Source organism: Parasteatoda tepidariorum, chromosome 12 (assembly GCF_982258835.1).
Source record: "Parasteatoda tepidariorum strain Cologne lab strain chromosome 12, Ptep-v5.0, whole genome shotgun sequence".
In the NCBI taxonomy this organism is placed as follows: domain Eukaryota; kingdom Metazoa; phylum Arthropoda; class Arachnida; order Araneae; family Theridiidae; genus Parasteatoda; species Parasteatoda tepidariorum.
Window position 1 is genome coordinate 48,414,622 of NC_141766.1, and position 20,139 is coordinate 48,434,760.

At 33.1% G+C, this 20,139-nt stretch overlaps 1 protein-coding gene across 3 annotated transcripts in view; it reads left to right on the plus strand.

The window, feature by feature from the left end:
- Positions 1-20,139, plus strand: part of LOC107442093 (synaptic vesicular amine transporter) — a 41,907-nt gene that overhangs the window by 18,540 nt on the left and 3,228 nt on the right. For all 3 annotated transcript variants that reach the window (XM_043056646.3, XM_071188278.2, XM_071188276.2), the window contains 9 exons: positions 5,818-5,876; positions 8,980-9,063; positions 9,970-10,152; positions 11,412-11,522; positions 11,603-11,777; positions 14,234-14,285; positions 14,370-14,433; positions 15,553-15,672; positions 18,613-18,658. In XM_043056646.3, the coding sequence (XP_042912580.1) occupies positions 5,818-5,876; positions 8,980-9,063; positions 9,970-10,152; positions 11,412-11,522; positions 11,603-11,777; positions 14,234-14,285; positions 14,370-14,433; positions 15,553-15,672; positions 18,613-18,658 (894 nt within the window). The remainder of the gene's footprint in view (positions 1-5,817; positions 5,877-8,979; positions 9,064-9,969; positions 10,153-11,411; positions 11,523-11,602; positions 11,778-14,233; positions 14,286-14,369; positions 14,434-15,552; positions 15,673-18,612; positions 18,659-20,139) is intronic.

Sequence of the window (20,139 nt, forward strand, 5' to 3'; positions counted from 1 at the left end):
CTTTAAAATTCAAATTCATTTTATCGAATAAGCTAAAAGATTTTTTTTTTTGTATCAATTATGTTCCAAAATTGTTTAATGTGCCCATATGAATTAATAACCCTTTAAAGGGTTAAAGTAAGGAAGTAATCTTATAGTGCCTCACAATTTCTTAATTGCAGCAGAAAATATCAGGGCTACTAACTTCTCCACTATCAGCAAAATATTTTTTTAAGTGGTAGAAAATTTGAATAATAAATTTTTAGTATTTTGGTTAATAATTCGATACTTTAAAGGCCTTCCGTGCTATAACTGCAACGAAAATCGCATTTTATATGAATTTTTTTTCTATGTTGTGGTGACCAAAATCATTTCAGATCTTTTTATTAACTCAAAAGTTACTCATTAAAACATAAATTTTGCTACCACTTGAAAAAAAAATTATAAACAAAGCACCAAAAATTCTCATCTCAACATTGAAAGTTAATATTATTTCATGAAGCTATGGGTTTTAATTCATCTCTGCATCATGTTCTTTTAAAAGAACAAATCACATTTATTATTATTTAGCAGTAACAGTATACCCTCGATGTCTCAAAGTTGAAAGACGCTAAAAAAATTTCGAGTTGGCCAGTTTTCGAGATAAAAGATTCAGACAGGGACCTCTGATTTATAAATGAAAGAACACAGCCCCTAAGATTACAATTTTTCACTTAGGCTCAGGGGATATAGCGTTCGCCTTACCGGGCTCGAGCCTGGCGATCGCTGGTCGATATAAGTTCCGCATCCAGCTTGCACCGACCACAGTGCTGACATGAATATCCTCAGTGGTAGACGGATCATGGGTTAGAGTTCCCTTGCCGTCAGACTAGCCGTGGGAGGTTATCGTTGTCTTCTTCTCCATGTAACGCAAATGCGGGTTAGTTTTATCAAAAAGTTTTTCACGAAAGCTAGTTTGATCCTGGAGTTTCCTTGTCTTCTGGATTGGGTTCAAAATTGCAAGGCTACGGAGTTGAACATCAGTAGCCGTAAAATCAAAAATTGGGTCGGCTGTACAACGACGGTTATAAAATAAAATAAAATTGTTCACTTAATGCAATTGAATTTGCAAGTAAAAATATACATAATTTTACAGCGTTTGATTTCTGAAAAAAAAGTCTATTTCGAGTGAGATGTAACATTTCTGTGGTGAAAGCTTCTACCAAATATTTCCTTACTCATCTCCCGCAGAGGTCATATATGCCCCAATTGCTGACCGATGGGAAAATTCTCGGTTTTAAAAATTACTAGCGAAGAAAAAAAATCACAGCGAAGCAGAATAAAAACAATCCTGTTATATGAGATATAAATAATTTACAGATAAACAATCACTTATATTAATTTATTTTAGTTTGAAAACAGTTCTTTTTAAAATATTACTCTAATATGTAGCTCTAAGATATTACTTTATGTCTTATAATATTACTCTAAAAAGTAGAGTCACGAAACTCTACTTTAATAGTAGAGAACTATTAATAAATATGTATGTAATGATAGTTGACTATAAATCTAAATACAACAACGATAATTTTATTTTAAAGTAAGACAAAAAATATCATGCATTTAATAGAAAATAATTGGTTTACAATAAACTTATATTGCGATTTTTCATTTCATATTTCAAAAAAAATTCGACATAACAAGGTTTTAAAAAGAAATTCTTCTACATAGGAATTCAAATTAACATTAGCCAAGCGGGAACATATATATATAAAGCCAAGCGGGAAAATATTTTTTGACATAACAATGTTTTCGAGATATCGAAGTTCCAGAAATCGAGAGTGTTTTAAAAGGTAGAAGTTTCATAAAATTGAAGTTCTTTGTCAAAAAGTAACTGCGTTCGAAATAAATCTTATTTTCATATATTTCAATTATTGTTTTGTAACAGAAAATGCTGTAAATATTCATATTATAAACCAAGATTAATACATTAAAGCAATATTTCTTCAAAGTTCGTATAAGGTACTAGTTAATTCTTTTAAGAGGAACGTTTCTAATTAGGCCTAGGAATATTTAAAAGAAAAATCTTCAAATTGAATAAACCTCAATTAAAAAATGGTGAATATCATTACAAACAGATCATTTTTTGCATGCATACTTAAATAGAAGGCGTTTCGAATGAACGTTTAAATGGTTGTCGTGTGCTTGCTTACAAGGAAAACATCATTTAATGTATCTCTTATTTCAAGGTTATTCTTCGCTCATACGTGACCAGACACTTCAAATAGCTGAACTCAATATAGTTATATAAGAGGAATTAAACACGTGTGATTCAGAAAATATAAACTACCGAATTTGTTTTTCGTAGTTTTATCACATTTCATATTCTGTTTTTTATTATAATTTATTATTTTTATTTATATATTTATTTTGTGTGATGAATTTTGACTTTGAAGAAAGAGAATACTCCTTACTACTGCGTAAATACAAAAATGTTAATAAGAGAAATTTCGTAATAGATTACATTAAAAAATTCTTTATTATTTATTTATTGATTAGTACAAATTAATATTTAATTTACAATAATAAGCGATTAAATACAATATTATTTTTTACAATTATTTATTATAGTAAGTAATCCCTCCGTCTCTAATTAGTTGCTACATTTAGTCGAAAATTTTGTCCTAAATTAGTTGTACAGTGCACAGAAAAGAAAAAAAAACGGACAACCCTGAATAACTTTTGATGTTATGATCGGATCTTCAATCTCTATCTAGGGTTGTCTTCAATCATGGGTTTAATCTTAATGGCTCGGGGGGGGGGGAGATCTCAAATATGCTAATTAATTAGTGCAAACGATATTTTAAGCAACGAAATCAGACACAAAACCGTACTTCGTCTGAATAAAAATGTATTTTTTTTCAATGGATACGGGTTTTTGACCCCCAAAATATAGGGGGTGGCCGCAATCTGGGAAATTTGGTCTCCATAGTTTGGTCAGGAGAGTGAGTCAAAGTTAGGACCCCTTAATGTAAATTTGACTTTTTACGTGTTTTGCCATATCAACGAGAATTTCTTGAAAGACGTGGAAAATTTTTGCATAAAACTATAAAATTCCTTTATCCAAAGATTATTCCTGGCAAAAATTAATTTCAATAATTATTTATTATTATTTCATTTATTATTACTTCATTTATTATTATTTTATTTTATTTCAATTATTATTAATTTTATTATTTTATTTCAATTGAAAAATTTTAAATTGTATGATATACAACTTTTTGCATTCTTTCAAAGCATCTAATTTTGCATTGCAAAGTTCAAAATTTGAATCGTTTCAATAGTTCTTTTAAAATTGAATTTTAGCTAGACGACTTTTTTAAAATTCGATTTTTCAGATACTATTCGTCCAATTTCGCTCAAATTTTGTATTTTACCATGTTTATTTACAAACATCAAAATGAAGTAAAAAATTGCTCACCTTACAATTCAAATTTTTTTTCGATCATTATTATAATAAAAATTTATAAATATTTACTAAAATTTATTTTTAGCATGGAAATATATTTGGATAAACGAATTTTATGATTGTGTACAAATATTTTTTAATTCTCTCAAAAAGTTCTCCGGATACTGCGAAATACGCAAAAAATGAAATTAACATCTAGCAGTCCAAACTTTGGATAGCTCTCCTAACAAAACTATGAGGACCATATTTTCCAGATTACGGCTATCCCCATATTTTGAAGATCAAAAACCTGATTCCGTTGAAAGCAAGGTATATTTATTTAGATAAAGCATGTTTTTGTTTCTGATTTTGTTACTTAAAATATCGTCTGCACTAATTAATCAGCATATTTAAGGTGACCCCCCCCCCGAACCATTAAAATTGAGTCCTAGAACGTGAAGATCCAATCATTAGATCAAAAGTTATTCAGAGCGGTGATTTATGCGATTACCGGTGCAAGAGTCCTTAGAAAAGGAGGCGTGGTCAACGAACGTGCGAGTCCTTGAATTTTGAAACAATTTGGAATGCCACGCTAATTTAACATGGCTTGTCCGTCTGGCCACAACTACAAACTAAATTTGTAAATATTGGATAGATTTTTCTAGTTTTTTAAAAGGTTTAAGCAAACATATCTGAAAAAAGTGGTGAATTATATAAGTCTACGTATGTTTAGACATAGTGGTGGATAAAAATCTACTAAACTGAATTTATTAAACCAAGAATCACAATTAAAGAACTACCACTTGAAAATATTTATTCGCTGTCGGGAGCAAGTTGGCATCTCTGTGTAGATAAATAAAACAATTTTTGTGTGTTCTATATTACATTAATTTCTTCAAACCATTTTAGTAACGGTAATAATATAAAAATATTAAAAATTTAATCGAATTATGTGTTTCTAATAATCTTGGCTTTGTCGGTCACCAGTGACCCCGTAGAGCTATGAACAAATTCAGTACAGGTCACCGGTGACCCCCATGGCATTCAACGTGTTAAGGAGAGAATGCTCAGTAAGTGAAAGTTGGTTGATAGCAATAGCAAAAAAATCTGTGACAAATATTCAAGCGAAATCATAAGATTTTCAGTACTAATAATTAGTACAAAATTGTTCAAAGAAGCAGCTATTATGTAGCTGCTAAGCTCAAACGTAGCAGCACATGAACATCTAGATATATCTCCTTTAATTTATAAATATACTTTAGAAAACTAGAATAAATGAAAACAATATGTTTGTTCAATTTTTGTCTACCACTTTTTAAATTTTACCTGGTTGTGATCACGCTGTCAGCTTGAAATGCAGAGTTGAAATAATGGGCATAGCGTTGGATTCCCTTAAGTTAAAGTTCTGTTGTGATTAGTATATTTTAAAAGAATACTTTATTTTTGTTCGGTTGAATTCAACATTAATTAACCAGTTAACGCCCAGCATCATATATTTAGGACAGTTCCTTTTTTCAAAGACATTCATTGTGGTGGGAAACTTTTTTCAGCATTTTCATTTATCTGGGTGAACTAAAAGATTCATAGATACCACAATGACAGGCCATCTCCAATAGCCCATCATGAGCCGCGGTTTGCTCAGAGAATAAAGCGCTCGCCTTCCAATGAGCCGGGTCTGAATTCTAGGATTGCCTTTTCGAAATGAATTCCACACCCGGCTCGCATCAACCACTGTGCTGACGCAAAGTATCTTCAGAGGTAGATGGATCCCCCCTAGGGTCCCCTTGCCGTCAGCCTGACCGTGGGTGTTTTGCGCGTATATTTCCTCTCCATGTAATACAAATGCGAGTTAGTTCCGTCAAAAAGTCCTCCACGAAGGCAAATTTCTCTCAATGCTTGATCCAGGAGTTCCTTTGTTTTCTGGATTGAGTTCAAAATTACAAGGCTATGGAGTTGACCATTAGTAGTCGTTAACTCAAAAGATTGAGTCGGCTGCTCCACGACGGTTATAAAATAAAACGAAATAAGATAAAAAATTATGCAGCTCTGGGGCAACGTAAATAAAGTACTACTTCTATCTCTTATTGTTATAATCGTTGAATAAAAATACACTGAAATGGCAATTATAATCAAATTATGATTTCATCAAATCCTTGTTTTTTTATAATTTGCTAATCCAGAGCTTTGTCATACAACTACTTATAAATGCGTAAAACAGTTTTGCTAATACGCCAAATAGTATGAGTTTTGAGTGATAAATACCAGAAATATTCCATTTGTCCACACTAGCCCCCTTTTCCCCTAATAAATTAGGGTTCATACTTTTGTATACCCCACTTTCCGAATCAGTTTTTTTTTTTTAGTTCAATTTGTTTTTATATAATATCTTCTTAAATTTGTTTTTGTTTCAGATTGGGTTTCAACGTAATCATGTTCGTGGGATTTTTGATCTTGATCTCTACATCTTTAGGTAAAATTGTATTTTATTTTTCAATTCAATGTTCATATGACTATCTTAATTAAATTTTGAAACAAATTGAACAGTTCAAAGAGCAGTTTAGGCAGTGACAAGGATTTTACCCATTCAGGGCCATGATCACATGTATGTGATCAAGCGATTCTCCCTTCTTGGCCCATGGTATCATATTTGAGATAAGCCTTTTTGACTCCAGCTGTCCAGAATCATACGCAAGTGTTCTTGATTTGGTATTCTGGTACTGCATCTTATATAAGTACGCATATGCCACCTAGTAGCATAAACCATCACCTCCTCCTACATCGTCCCGCAGTGGACTAATCGTGAAAACACGGCTCCCAGCAGATCACCGAACTCAAGCATCACTGTTTGCGGTCAGTGTGCGGGTGGGTGACCACTTGGATCAATCTGCGTAGGGACCGAGGATGTGCGGTATTTGTCCTCGTTGAACTGTTCTACCGTAAAGTGCTCGACTTCGCGTTCAGGTTGTCGGGTTACCGAAGCGGGAGTGTCATCCCCTCTAAAGAGGATCAAAATTGTGATGGCATGTCTTCGGATCACCCTCATGGATGTTTCCCAGACCGTCGCCAATAGCCCATTGTGCAGCTCTAGTGAGACGCTAATGTACTACAACAACAACATAAACCATCACTCCCTACATCAGAAAGCCTCCACACGGGATTTTATAAGTATTCTGCGCAGATTATTTAAAAAGCGAACCAGTTGTGAGCATGAAATTAAATTCTATTTTAAAAGTATTGGTTTATTGGAATTACATACATTTGCAGGGTTATAAACCTTTGTCAAATAGAAGAACAGATAGCGCAATACAGAGAAGGACAGAATGAAGATACATCCAGAGTAACAGCGGGATTCGAACCCGCTACCAATTTTGGTATTTTTAAGCAAAAATCGTTTACTTTCGTTTTCACCTGAAACGGGGAGTCACGTGATTATTCATGAATTGACGTCACACGTGCCCATCTGCCGTTCATTTACAATCGCTGTACTGTGAAAACCAATACGTTTTTGCTCCCGTGTGAATTTTCGTAATTAAATCCAACTATTTTAGATGGCCAATAATCGCAAAGAACAGAAAGTAAAAGTTTTTTCCTGTCACTTGACTGCAGGTTAAAAGGGAAATGACACGAAAAAATTTTCCAAAATTTTTTTTTAAAAAAATTATTGCATTATTTGACAGTTTTTTTTAAGATTAATGTACCAAAATATTGAATTAATTTTTTTAAAAATTTAATAGTTACTGCATAATATGTCAAAAGCGGGCTCGCAACACAGGACGCACTGTGAAGCGGATGAACAAGCAAACTTGTGTGCTAAGTTGATTAATTGCAAACTTGTACAAGCAAATGTGCAACCTTGTACAAGCAAACTTGTGAGCTAAGTTGATTTGCTTACTCTTTTCAAAACATTTCAGTAAGGAAAATTTCCTAGGGAAGTCGAACCAAATCAAAATCACTACTGTGAACATCAAAATCAAAGCTGTGAAAGAGAAACTGAAAAAATCAAAACCGGTTTGATTACCGAAGGTAGCGGATAGAAATTAAAAAACTGATGGTAGAAGCGGAGTCGAATTTCATCATGCAATCAAACTGATTTTGATGTTTTTCACGCAGCGTTTAAGTTATGCTCTATTCACTATCGCACATAATCAAAATATCGCCTATTTTACACAACTCTTCATATTTAAATATTTGATTTCTCATAAAAGTTAATTTTGATTTTAAATTTTTCTTGTATAAGCTCGATCCTCAGTGGTGTAGTTAGTATTATAACCTTTTTTTTAAGCTTGTAATATTATTGTAAATAGAGAAAGACAGAAACTGTTTTTCTAAATGGATTATTTTCAATAATCTACTTCATTTTAAGTTTTTTTACATTTAAAAAAAAATTTCCAAATGTATTTATATTCTCGCATTTATATAATTTATTTTTGTTTACTCACATCTGAGAAAAATTTGAAGATCATTTCTTTGGAAGAACATTAAAAAAAAGCGTAAAAATTTGGAAGAATTATCGAAAAATGATCCCCCAGATTTCGACAGTTATTTTATTTTTTTCTAGATAAAATATTAAATTGAGACTCAAATGAGTATACTTTTAGGACTTTAGTTTTGTAGAGGGTTTTAAAAATATATATTAAGGATGGTAATTTTGAAACACAAATTTACAAAAATTAACATTTTTGTCAGTTTACGTACACTTTTAATAATATTTAATCAATAAGAAAGCTCTATTCCTTTAAATTATTGCTGATGAAACAGCGTTACAGAATTTGTTATCAAAAACAACAATACAGTTTCGAACAAAAACGGCAATATAGTTCCATTATTATAGAACCATAAGAGATTTCAATTAGAATATAATTTTATTAAAAAATTAATTTTAGATTGTTTATATTTTTAAAACGTTAAAACTTTAACTATATATACAATAAAGTTTCTACGGAAATCTAAGTATCAAAGAAGATCATTTGTACCGGAAAATATTTTTTTTTATCTTAGTATTTATATTGTTAGCTATTATATGAAAATATTGCATTATGCATTTTAAACATTTTAGTGCTTACAGTATTTTAAATAACATTTTGAAGTACTTGAACTGCAATGGTTTAAAGCATGAAACTTAATTGCTACTACTTAAAAAAAAAAATCTGAAAAATTCAGGATGATTGGCAATTTTACCACCATGAGTGACAAGAAGGATAATAGTAATAGTAAATAAAAAACATGAAATAAAATTAATAATTTAAGATCTAAAAGTTGGAAATTATAACATTACAAAACTAGTCACATTGACATTTTTTTTTTGAAACATCGGAATGGAAAGTTATCAAATGGTCTAACTTTGAATTTATTACCATATTTTCCGTTTCTGTAAGAAAACTAAAATTATTTTTTTTCTTTGGCATTATCCTATTTTTCAGATACTTATCATATTGATGAGAAATTTATTCAATGTTATTGGTGTTTACGACAATCTATAACAGTTACTATTACCTATAAGCCATGCTAACAATTTTGAAATAAATAGATTATTTTTGCACAGTTAATCAATTCGATATTTGTTTCCTTTTCAGCATTTGCAATTGGAAACAGTTACACAACTTTATTCCTAGCAAGATCTCTTCAAGGTGTCGGTTCAGCATGCACTAGTGTTTCAGGTATGTGCAAGCAATTGTTCAATTACTTTCAAACACCTGTAAGAGTTAGTTCAGCTTGTATTAGTAGCATATGCTAGAGTTACGGGTATGTGCAAGTAATTACTTTTCAATAACTCGCAAACACCGATAAGAGTTGATTCTGCCTGTAATAGTTTTAAGTATGTGAAAGCCATTGCTTTTTAATAACCTGCCTAGAGCTGTAATCGGTGGTTCAGCATGCACTAGTGTTTGTGCAAGGAATTACTGCTCAATAACTTGCGAACACCTATAAGAATTGGATCAGAGTGTACTAGTAGCATGTACTAGAGTTTCGGGTATGTGCAAGCAATTGTTTCTCAATTACTTTCAAACACCTGTAAGAGTTACTTCAGCTTGTAATAGTAGCATATGCTAGAGTTACGGGTATGTGCAAGTAATTACTTTCCAATAACTTGCAAACACCCATAAGAGTTGATTCTGCCTTTAATAGTTTTAGGTATGTGAAAGCCATTGCTTTTTAATAACCTGCCTGGAGCTGTAATCGGTGGTTCAGCATGCACTAGTGTTTGTGCAAGGAATTACTTCTCAATAACTTGCGAACACCTATAAGAGTTGGTTCAGAGTGTACTAGTAGCATGTACTAGAGTTTCGGGTATGTGCAAGTTATTGCTTTTTAATAACTTGCAAACAGCTGTAAGCGTTGGTTCTGCCTGTTCTAGTAGCATGTACTAGAGTTTCATTTTATGTGAATAAATTTTAGTGAACACATGTAATCTAATACAAGCTGGTCTTGCAGTAATATCGGTGAATCTCTCAGAAGTATCTTACACTAAGAGAGTTAAGTTTAAAAACTAAGTTTTATTCTTCAATAAACATTGCGATTTTAAAATGATTTTGAGTTCATAAAATTTCAATTCTGATTTATAGGCATGGGAATGCTTGCTGATATATATCCTGATGACGCAGAAAGAGGAAATGCTATGGCTATTGCTCTTGGGGGATTGGCACTCGGTGTTCTTATTGGTCCTATTTATGGAGGCGCTCTTTATCAATTCGTTGGAAAAGCTGCACCTTTTCTTATTCTTGCAGGTTTAGCAGTAATAGATGGTGGTAAGTTTCAATATATTTTAAATAAAAGGAGTCATTAACCTTTTATTTACAGACGTTTCTTCAAAGTATCATTTTTTTATTTCCAATAAAACAAAGATGATAACAAAAAATATTTTCTTCTGAGCATATATTCATCGTCATTTATAAATGTAGTCTAAAATGGTAAGAGTTGGGGTGGCTCAGGGGATAGAGCAATTACCTCCCAATGAAGTAATCCGGGTTCAAATCACGGCGATGGCTTATTGATACGAATTCCACACACGGCTCGCACGAACCACAATACTGACGTAAGAAATCCTTAATGTGAGACGGATCATGGGATAAAGTCCCCTTGCCATTAGGCTAACCGTTGGAGGTCTTTGTGGTCTTTTTCTCCATGCAACGCTAATGTGGATTGGTTCCATCAGAAAGGCCTCCACGAAGGAAAATATCTCCCAGTACTTGATCCAGGAGTTCCCTTGTTTTCTTCCACTCAGCCACTGTTATAAAATAAAAAATAAAATTACTAAAACATTTAAAATCAATTTAGTTTAAAGGCAAATAAACTAACATTTTTTAATGGTACCATGAAATAAAGTAACTGATAATAAAGGGTTAAAATCGAAAAACAGTAACGTTTATATATAAGTAACTGAAACTCGACGAAACGAAATATCCTGAGACAAAATTTCTCAACTTGCGCTTTATTCCCATAATCATTTGGACTGGACAATCAAAGTTTGGCGCATTTTATCTGTCTACGGTGACGAAACGAAATTCGATTTTACCCCTTATCTACGGACTTAATATAATTCCATTAATACAATCCTGTTTGCTATTAAATTAAATGGGTATTTACTAGTTCTGACAATTTTACAAAAGTCATATACGTACCATCGAAATATGATTGGTTAAGTCGCTTTCATATAACGGTAAATATGAATGTCTTAGTTCTTTCATAGAAATTATTTTTGCTGCAATCTTTTATTTTTAGCTATGGAAGCGGTGCTTTTAAATACCGTTAAAAAATAAAGGAGAAACGGCTAATGTTTGGCTCGTATTAGCTGCTCTTGTTCTAGTAAACTCAACATCAGCATCTGATTCAATCTAATCATTCATCCAATTGTAAACGAACCCATTTTTCTCTGGTTGATAAGTGGATAAATATTTTTGAAGTAAACTTTTTGTCCCCTTGTCTCCAAACTTTTCGGTATTTGGTATATCGCATAATCTTTAAAACTCTAGTATTTTTTGGTAATGCTTGATTTTTACGATTTCAGCATTACAACTTTTAGTTCTTCAACCAAGAATGAAGAGGCAAGAAGAAAAAGCAGATGAAGGACCATCTCTTTTAACTCTAATAAAAGACCCTTACATAATGCTTGCAGCAGGTAACATGGCTTATGTAATTTAATAATGTTCAACAACTTGTCAAGATATTACATTTCTAACAAATGATTTTAATTTTTAGGAGCAATTACATTTTCAAATATTGGAATAGCTGTTTTAGAGCCTTCTCTTCCATTGTGGATGATGGATACAATGGATGCATCAAAATGGCAACAGGGAGCAGCTTTTTTACCAGCTAGCATCTCTTATTTAATTGGAACCAATTTATTTGGTCCTCTTGGCCATAGGATGGGAAGGTAATTTTTATTTGTTTTATATGTTTACTTATTTTATTGGAATTAAAGATTGTAAACAAGATTGTAGTACATATTTTCCATCTATTTTTTTCTAATCTATTTTTCCAAAGCACAGACACACGATTTGTTTACATTAACGTTCCTTTTCGAAGTTCTGTCCCCAAGGAAAATTTTTTAAAAAAGCCTTAGTTTAAGTGCACTTAGCACTTGACTGTGTGCACACTTGGTTAAGTGCACTTACACTTGATGCAATTTATTATAATTTAAAACTATATAATCATCTTGTCGTGAAGAATTATCTGGACTTTTGAACGGACAAGTAATTTAATTATTTCCAAAAGTTATTAATTTTTTTAAAAAAATTGCCAATTTGGCGACATTTTCCCTCCTAAATGAAAATTATTAAAATCACTGCTTTATTCTCAGTCTTTGCAAATTTAAATGAACCCAAGCAATGCAGCATTGGAGTAAGTTTTTAATTATTAAAAAATTAGACCGTAAACGTGTTTTAATTTTCACAAAACTGCAATTTTTCGCCATATTTACGTTTTGCTCCATTTCTTAAAATAGTCATAGACAGCACTGGCTTTAGATAAGCTAAGCTTGCCCAACAGTCATAAGTAACTGTTGCAAACTCACAACAGTTATAAAAATAGCATATTATTCGCAAAAAAAGCATCATCACATATGACGACGGAGCCTTCAAAAAACAGCCCTATATAATAAGACGTACGTTCGTTCGACGTAACGTTCGATATGGTGACCCTGGCTCCCCCAAACTTGGAAGAGCGGTAGATTAACCTCTCATACACGCTCAGTATAAGTATGAACTTGGTAGATATATGTGGTTGTCCGAAGAAATCAGTTTTTGAAGTGTGTTCTAAAACTGACGCGTGTGTTCTAGAACTGACTCGCTATCAGAGTTTGCTTCAAACTAGGGCGCATTGCAATGGATACTTTTGCAAAACTCCAGCAAGCCTCTGGAAATATTGTTTGTCAATAGGTCGGTTTTTTCTGTGGTTCGAGGCATTTTCAATAAAAAGGGAGTGCAGGGAGGATTAATCATGTATCAAAAGGACTTCAACAGCAGTAACCAATGTAAATGTTGACAGAATTTGAGTTTTAATGTTTCAAATCATTGGTTGACAGACAGAATTATTGGTGAATTGTTGAATTTGTATCACTTCACCGTTCGCAGGATTTTGAAAAATGAATTGTATTTGAGCTACGAAGAAGGATCCTGCCCCTGGGACAAAACATCGAAAACGGAAAAACGTCTTGTCACGTAGCAATGTCAATAAATGTGTTTTTGGCCAATTATCATATTCCTTTGGCTCTTCAACCAATTTAATCACTTGACTTGAGTCGTTTTGAGCTTTTCTTCGCCCCGAGAATAAAGATTCAATTAATGAATGCCCTTTTGGACACTGAAAAGCACTTAAATGGGCAGAAAAAGCATGTAAAAAAATAAGTGCTTTTAATATTTGTTTATCTTTGAGCGCTGATAGCCACTATTGGCCATCAGTTTGACCTTCTTCGTGGACTCATCACTTAGCTGTTCTTCATTGCTCAATTTGAAACCATGTAGGAAGAAAATAAAGAATGCTCCTCATGAGGTTTATAAAACGAGATAAGGCATTTAATTTTAATTTTCTAGAACAGTTATGGTTGGAATAATTATAGTTACATAGGAACAGTTTCTCCATAAAGAAAACTGTAGTCAAACATTTTTCTAAACCTTCATCTATATGAATATTATTAACATATGTTACCGTTAAAGTATATAATGCAGTTATTTCATAGAATACCTAGTTATTCCATGAAATAACTGATCGTATCCGTTAAAGTGTGTAATATTTTATTAATTTGACACTTTAACTAGTTATTCTATAAAATAACTAGGTATTCTATAAATTAACTAATGAGAGATAGTTAAAGTGTAAAATAAACAATTTATCTAAAATGAAATAACTAGGTATTCTATAAATAAACTAATGATAGACAATTAAAATAAAAAAGAAGCAATTTATCTAATTAATGCAACGTATAAATGGCATTTATGGAAACGTACCATAAAATCATTTGTTACAACAAGGATTACTAAAATGACACTTGGAATTACAAAGAACATTATTTCTAAAACAAAAAAATTTTTTGTTGACACACTGAGTTTTACACGAACATTTTTTAAATCCCTGACCAGTACCTAAACTTTGAGCTGTAGCATATAGATTATTTTACACTTTAAAAGGCTGCAGATCGTTATTCTATGAAATAACTAGTTAAACCATGAAATACAAGAGAGTTTTACACTTTAACGGACACGATCAGTTATTTCATGGAATAACTAGGCATTCTATAAAATAACAGATTTCATACTTTAACGGTAACATATACATTAGGATCGCATAGAAATCCGATTATATTCCTAATTAATATCTAATTTTTCATTACAGATGGCTGGCAGCTATGATAGGTTTAGTAACTATCGGCGTTTGCTTAATGTGTGTAAGTATTTTTAAGTAGTTAATCTAAGAAACATTTGTTTTTAGAATTTAAAATTATTCATTGCATATCTTGTTTTAATTTCAGGTTCCACTGGCCAAATCAGTCGAAGATTTAATACCGGCCAATGCTGGAATCGGATTCGCAATTGGTAATTTTGTCTTTGCAATAAAAATAAAAGAATATCAACAGTTAGTATACTCCAGAATTGTCTTCAGATCAGTCCGTCATCAATAGCCAATTAGTGTAGCTTTAGTACGATAATAGAGATTTTGGCTGGTTCGTCTAACGTTAATCATAACAATAAACTTATTCTACCCCTTAGCAACACTGCGATTTGTACTGAGATTTTCACGCATGCGCTGTGAAGCTCGAATAACGTTAACGTTTGTGTTGGGAGGAAACGTAACGCTTTGTAAAATCCCTTAATCCAAATCCAATCGATAGCTTAGCCTGAAATTTTCTTACATTTTTAGTCCCGCAGTGGACTAATGGTTGAGACACGCTTCCCAGCAAATCACCGAAGTCAAGCATCACTGTCTGCGGTCAGTGTGCGAATGTGTGACCACTTGGATCAGTCTGCTTAGGGACAGAGGGTGTGCGGTATTGGTCCTCGTTAAACTGTTCTACCGTAAAGTGCTCGACTTCACGTGCAGTTCGTCGGGCTACCGAAGCGGGGGTCGGGGGTGCAATCTCCTCTGCAGAGGATTAAAATTGTGATGGCATGTCTTCGGATTATCCTCAGGGATGCTTCCCAGACCGTCGCCAATAGCCTACTGTGCAGCCTAGTGTGCGTTTCTTGTTTTTCAGTGGCGCCATCTGTGACCAAGAATTCGACTTCTGTCACACCATACGTCGCACCCGTTTATAGGGCGGACCCATTCATTCATTCACAGATCGTAATTTTGACCTGAATCAGAGAACGATCGATCTCCAACCCAGTACCCCCAGAGGTATTGATTTGCTATGGGAACATGGAGGACTTTTGCGACTCGACAGATTTAACGTGCATCAGTCACTTTACTACACGGGGAGTTTTCGGCCGGCTGGGTTCGAACCCACGAACTCTCGGACATGGGTTCAGTGCCCTACCGACCAGGCTATCCCGGCCCAGAAAGGTTTATACAATCTGAAAATGAATTGGTCTCTTGAAAAAAATTTTTCGTTTGGGTTTTTATTTTCAAACGGTTCTTACTTAAAACACAACCCTCGTATAAACTTTTATAATTTATTTTATAAACAATCATCAAATTTTATATTTGAATTTTAGGAATGGTTGATTCATCAATGATGCCCATGCTCGGATATTTAGTTGATCTCAGACATACATCAGTATATGGGTGTGTTTATGCCATAGCCGATCTTGCATTTTGCTTAGGATTTATTATAGGTAAATATTTACTTCATTTTTAATTTTCTATCATGATTAACAGAAATCCGTTCGGCATTATTTTCAACGAATTGACCAAATACCAATTTTGTTAATATCTTACAATTTTTTGCTTCTAATGCACAGAAAAAATGAAACATCATTGATTAAATCAAGTGTTGTAGCACTAAAAATGAAATAAAATATTTATCGTGACTTTTATTTAAAATTTTACTAGCTTTGTCTTGGGATCGCAAAACTTAAATACGCTAACAGGAGGGTTCCATGTCTATAGCCTCTCTCTATCTCGCATCTCTTCTGTTGAGATGCATGGGAATATATTAACCCTTCCATAATACTTTTCGCATTTATAATGTCTAAAATATATCTTAAAATTTCCTATTTGCTTACTTTATGCAATATGTTTTATGCAGTTTTGAGTTCCACATAGTTTCCAAACGTATAAAATTTTTATCGGTTTGAGAATCAAAACAGAAACTAACAGATAACTATTCTTTATTTTATTTTATTAACTGTGTTAAACAGCTGACCCAATTCTTAGTTTACTACTATCAATATTCGACTCAATAGCCTTTTAATTTTGAACCCAACATAGAAGACAAGGGAACTCCTGGAACTTGTATTGGGAGAAATTTTTTCCTTCGTAGAGGCCTTTCTGAGGGAACTAACCGGCATTAGCGTTACACGGAGAGGATAACATCGAAAACCTCCCACGGTTAGGCTGACGGCTAACCACGGGAGTTTTTCGATGGGAGGTGAGTGCTCTATTCCCTGAGCCACCACGCCACTTACTGTATTAGTTAACATTATATTTCATAAAAGACGGGGAATATGAATGTCTATAAATGCTCATAAGGAAATAACTTTTGCCATCACCCTTGTTTCTTTGGAAATAAAAAAATAGTACTTTGAAGAAACGTTTACGACTACTAATGTTCAACTCCGGAGCATTGTAATTTTGAATCCGATCCAGAAGACAAGGGAACTCCCTTATCAAGTATTCGGACATTTTTTGATTGAATTAACCTGCATTTGCGTTACACCCATGGGGAGAAAAACCTCGAAAACCTCTCTCAATTAGCCCGTTGGCAAGGAGATTCTAGCCTATGATCCGTCTACAACTGAGAATACTTTACGTCAGCACTGTGCTTGATGCGAGCCAGGAGCAGAATTCGTAACAACTAGACACTTCAGGGATTCAAACATGGGTCACCTCATTTTGAGGTAGGCGCTCTATTCCTTGAGACTCTGTAACTCTTCTATCTACTCTTATGATTATCCACACGCTAATGGGAAATGCATGCCTACTGCTACCACACGTATGGAGCTTGCGCCACCTGTAGCCTATTTTGTTTGCCAATAACAATATGTAGTACAACAGTATTTGTCAATTAAGTACCTATATAAATTTTGTGGCCAGTCGTAAATTAATACAGTATAAAGTTGAATTCTACGTTTTTTGTACACATAATTTTATTTGAATAGACCACTAAAAACAACAATTATACACTGCCGCCTCTGAAAACATCAGTTGCAATGACTAGGTACTTAAACACCAAATTTCATTGAAATAAGATTAAACTACAATAAAATAAGATTAGATTGCACTAAAATAACATTAAAATAGAAAGCGATGGGTTTAAAAGTAAGATCTATTCTTATGGAACAATTTAAGTCGAAAAAGTTTGCCAATATATATAGAATGTTCCGTAATCACTACCCTTAATCTATAGAATCTTTGTCTACATAATATGCAGAGTCCTATACTTAGAGAACCCTTATCCGTGGATGTCAACCCATAAGTCCAAGTAATTTTATCAAAATCATACAAACCATTATCGAGGGAGACACGATTAAAACCACCGAAACTGTTATCCAAAAGAACGAAAGAAGAGGTGAAAAAGGATTATCAGAAACGGGTTTTCATGTTTTTGACTTCAACTTTCACACTAATGATTCGTAAGATTTTAAAATGGCATTTATTTTTTATCACTTAAAAATTAATTTGAGAGTAATAAGCAAAGGTTTAGACATTGGCTCTTAAAATAAACAGGGTGTTCTGTAAAGACCAACATTAATGTACATTTTTAAAAATCAAAAAAAGTCTACACACGGGGTCTTAAATTATTATTTAAGAGGGGAAAAACAAAACGGTTATCGAAATTGGACAAATTACAGTAAAGGAAGCGTATACAGTAAACATCAAAACGAGTTTAATTGGAGGTGGAAACTTGTTTCTAATAAACGTCGCTTAATCTCTTTATGCTTCCTCCCGCAAACTTATCTTAATATTTATTATGTCTGCTTTCTGTACTGTTTGCCAGATTTCGAAAGCGTTTTTGTTTTTTCATTGTTAAATGTTAATTTGCAACCCCAGAAGTGTTGTTACCCCTGTTTTTTTGTCACTTTTGATAAGGATTTTAAAAATACATAATTAAGGGCGGTATGTACGGAACACTCTGCATATTGAAGGTGTTCATAATGAACCACTCTGTATACAGAATATGTGCTGATTCTATATAACTTGAGCCCTTACAACAATTTACAAGAGAGATCTGAGCCCCTTCAATAATTCCAGATTGCATCGTTTCTTAATTTTGTTTCTTCGCAATCTCTCAGAAATTTGAATGTTTTAAGTATTAACTAAAAACTTCATTCAATCATTTGTAGTAATCTTAAACACTTCAAAGCAATGAGCAACGCTTCAAAATACAAATTCAGAATTTTTTTTTTTAATTAAAAAACAATTTACACAATATAAAAAAAAATTTTCTTCTAATTCTTTTAATTTATAGAGCAGAGAGAAATGCCTATACACAAATAGCTACTTCGAATCAAACTAGGCTAGGGAATAAAAAAACGTTCCTGAGATTTATTGGAAGTTGGCTATAATATATTTAACAGCTAGTGTTCACTTAGAGTATATTTTCTGTTTTTCAGGTCCAGTGTTCAGTGCAACGATTGTTCAACGATTTGGATTCGAAGGGTGAGATTATTTTAAATTAACACTGACTTTTTCTAATACAAAAAGAATATTATCGCATAATAGGACGGTAATATATTAACGTTTAAAAGTAACCAAAATTAAAAGATGTAAATTAAAGATTTTACCCTCTCTGCACCCAGAAAAGGAACTAAAATCTTTTCCTCTTATCAAAGAGCTTTTCTGAATAATGGTTACTATTTTTCATAGATCATAACAGGACATACTCTGCTCTAATGCAGCAGCGGTTGAGGTTATTTGAAGATTATTACATATCATGAGTCAGAGCTGACTTTACGTCAGAAGGGTTCTGGGTTCGAATCCCGGACAAGGCATGGAAGTTCTTTCATTCTCTGTACTATCTGTCCCTACTGTGGAAGCAACATCAACGCTGACCCACCTAAAATGGTGCCCAACAAATCTGCCCTAATAAGCTTGAATTGACAAATGTCAATCGAGTTGGGCATTGGAAAAAAATACATCCTATGAGTTTAAAAATTATTAACTTAGATTTTTAGCCTCAAGCTGCCCTCATGTTATGCAACATTATAGTAATTGATGAAGTGCAATAGAAATAGATATCAAAAATATCATCAGTGTTAGCACAGTGGTAAAGGCAACAGGCTGTCACTGCAAAAAATCAGATTCTATCCTCAGACGTGGATTGAATCCACGTCTGAGGTCCAATACAGCTTCTAAATGATGATTACCAGTTTATCTATAAAATAAAGGCCGCTGGTATGCAAAGCTGACTGCACATTGGCATCATCGTGCTGTTCGTTTCAAAATTGTAGAGCCTAAGTCTTCGTGACACCAATGGCGGAGAGACTGCTGGGAAAGTGCCTTGCAATTACTGCCAGGAATAGGTAAAAGAAATGTACCAGGTCCAGAAATTACTCCAGTTCCGGATACCAGGCAGTGGTGTAACCAGGATTTCATTTTCAAGGTGGAGGGTCTAAGAAATTTTAGTTAACTATGATGGAGATCTTATGAGGCAAGTAAAGTAATAAGTAAATAAAGCATCAGTAATTTTAAAGAAGTCGTATATTTAAAACACGATTTCTCAGAAACTATTCAACCGATTTCACTTAAATTTTGTATTTTGCCATGTAAAATTAGATACTTTAAAATGACGTAAAAATGTAGATATTACAGTTCAAATTCTTTCGAGTATTATTAAATAAAAAATAATAAATATTTACTATTTTTTTATCCTTGGAATATTTTTTTATCCATGGAATTATCCTTGGATATATAAATTTTATAATTCTGAGCAACAAATTTTCAATTTGCTTAAAAAGTTCTCGAAGATATGGCGAAATACGCAGAGAATAAAATTAACATTAGGGGGTCCAAACTTTGAATCGCTCTCCTGACCAAACTGTTAGGGCCATATTTCCCAGCTTGCGGCTACCCCTTAAATTTCAGAGTTTAAAAATCCGAATCCGTAACGTGCCATTTTTAAAAATCCGAATTTTTAAAAA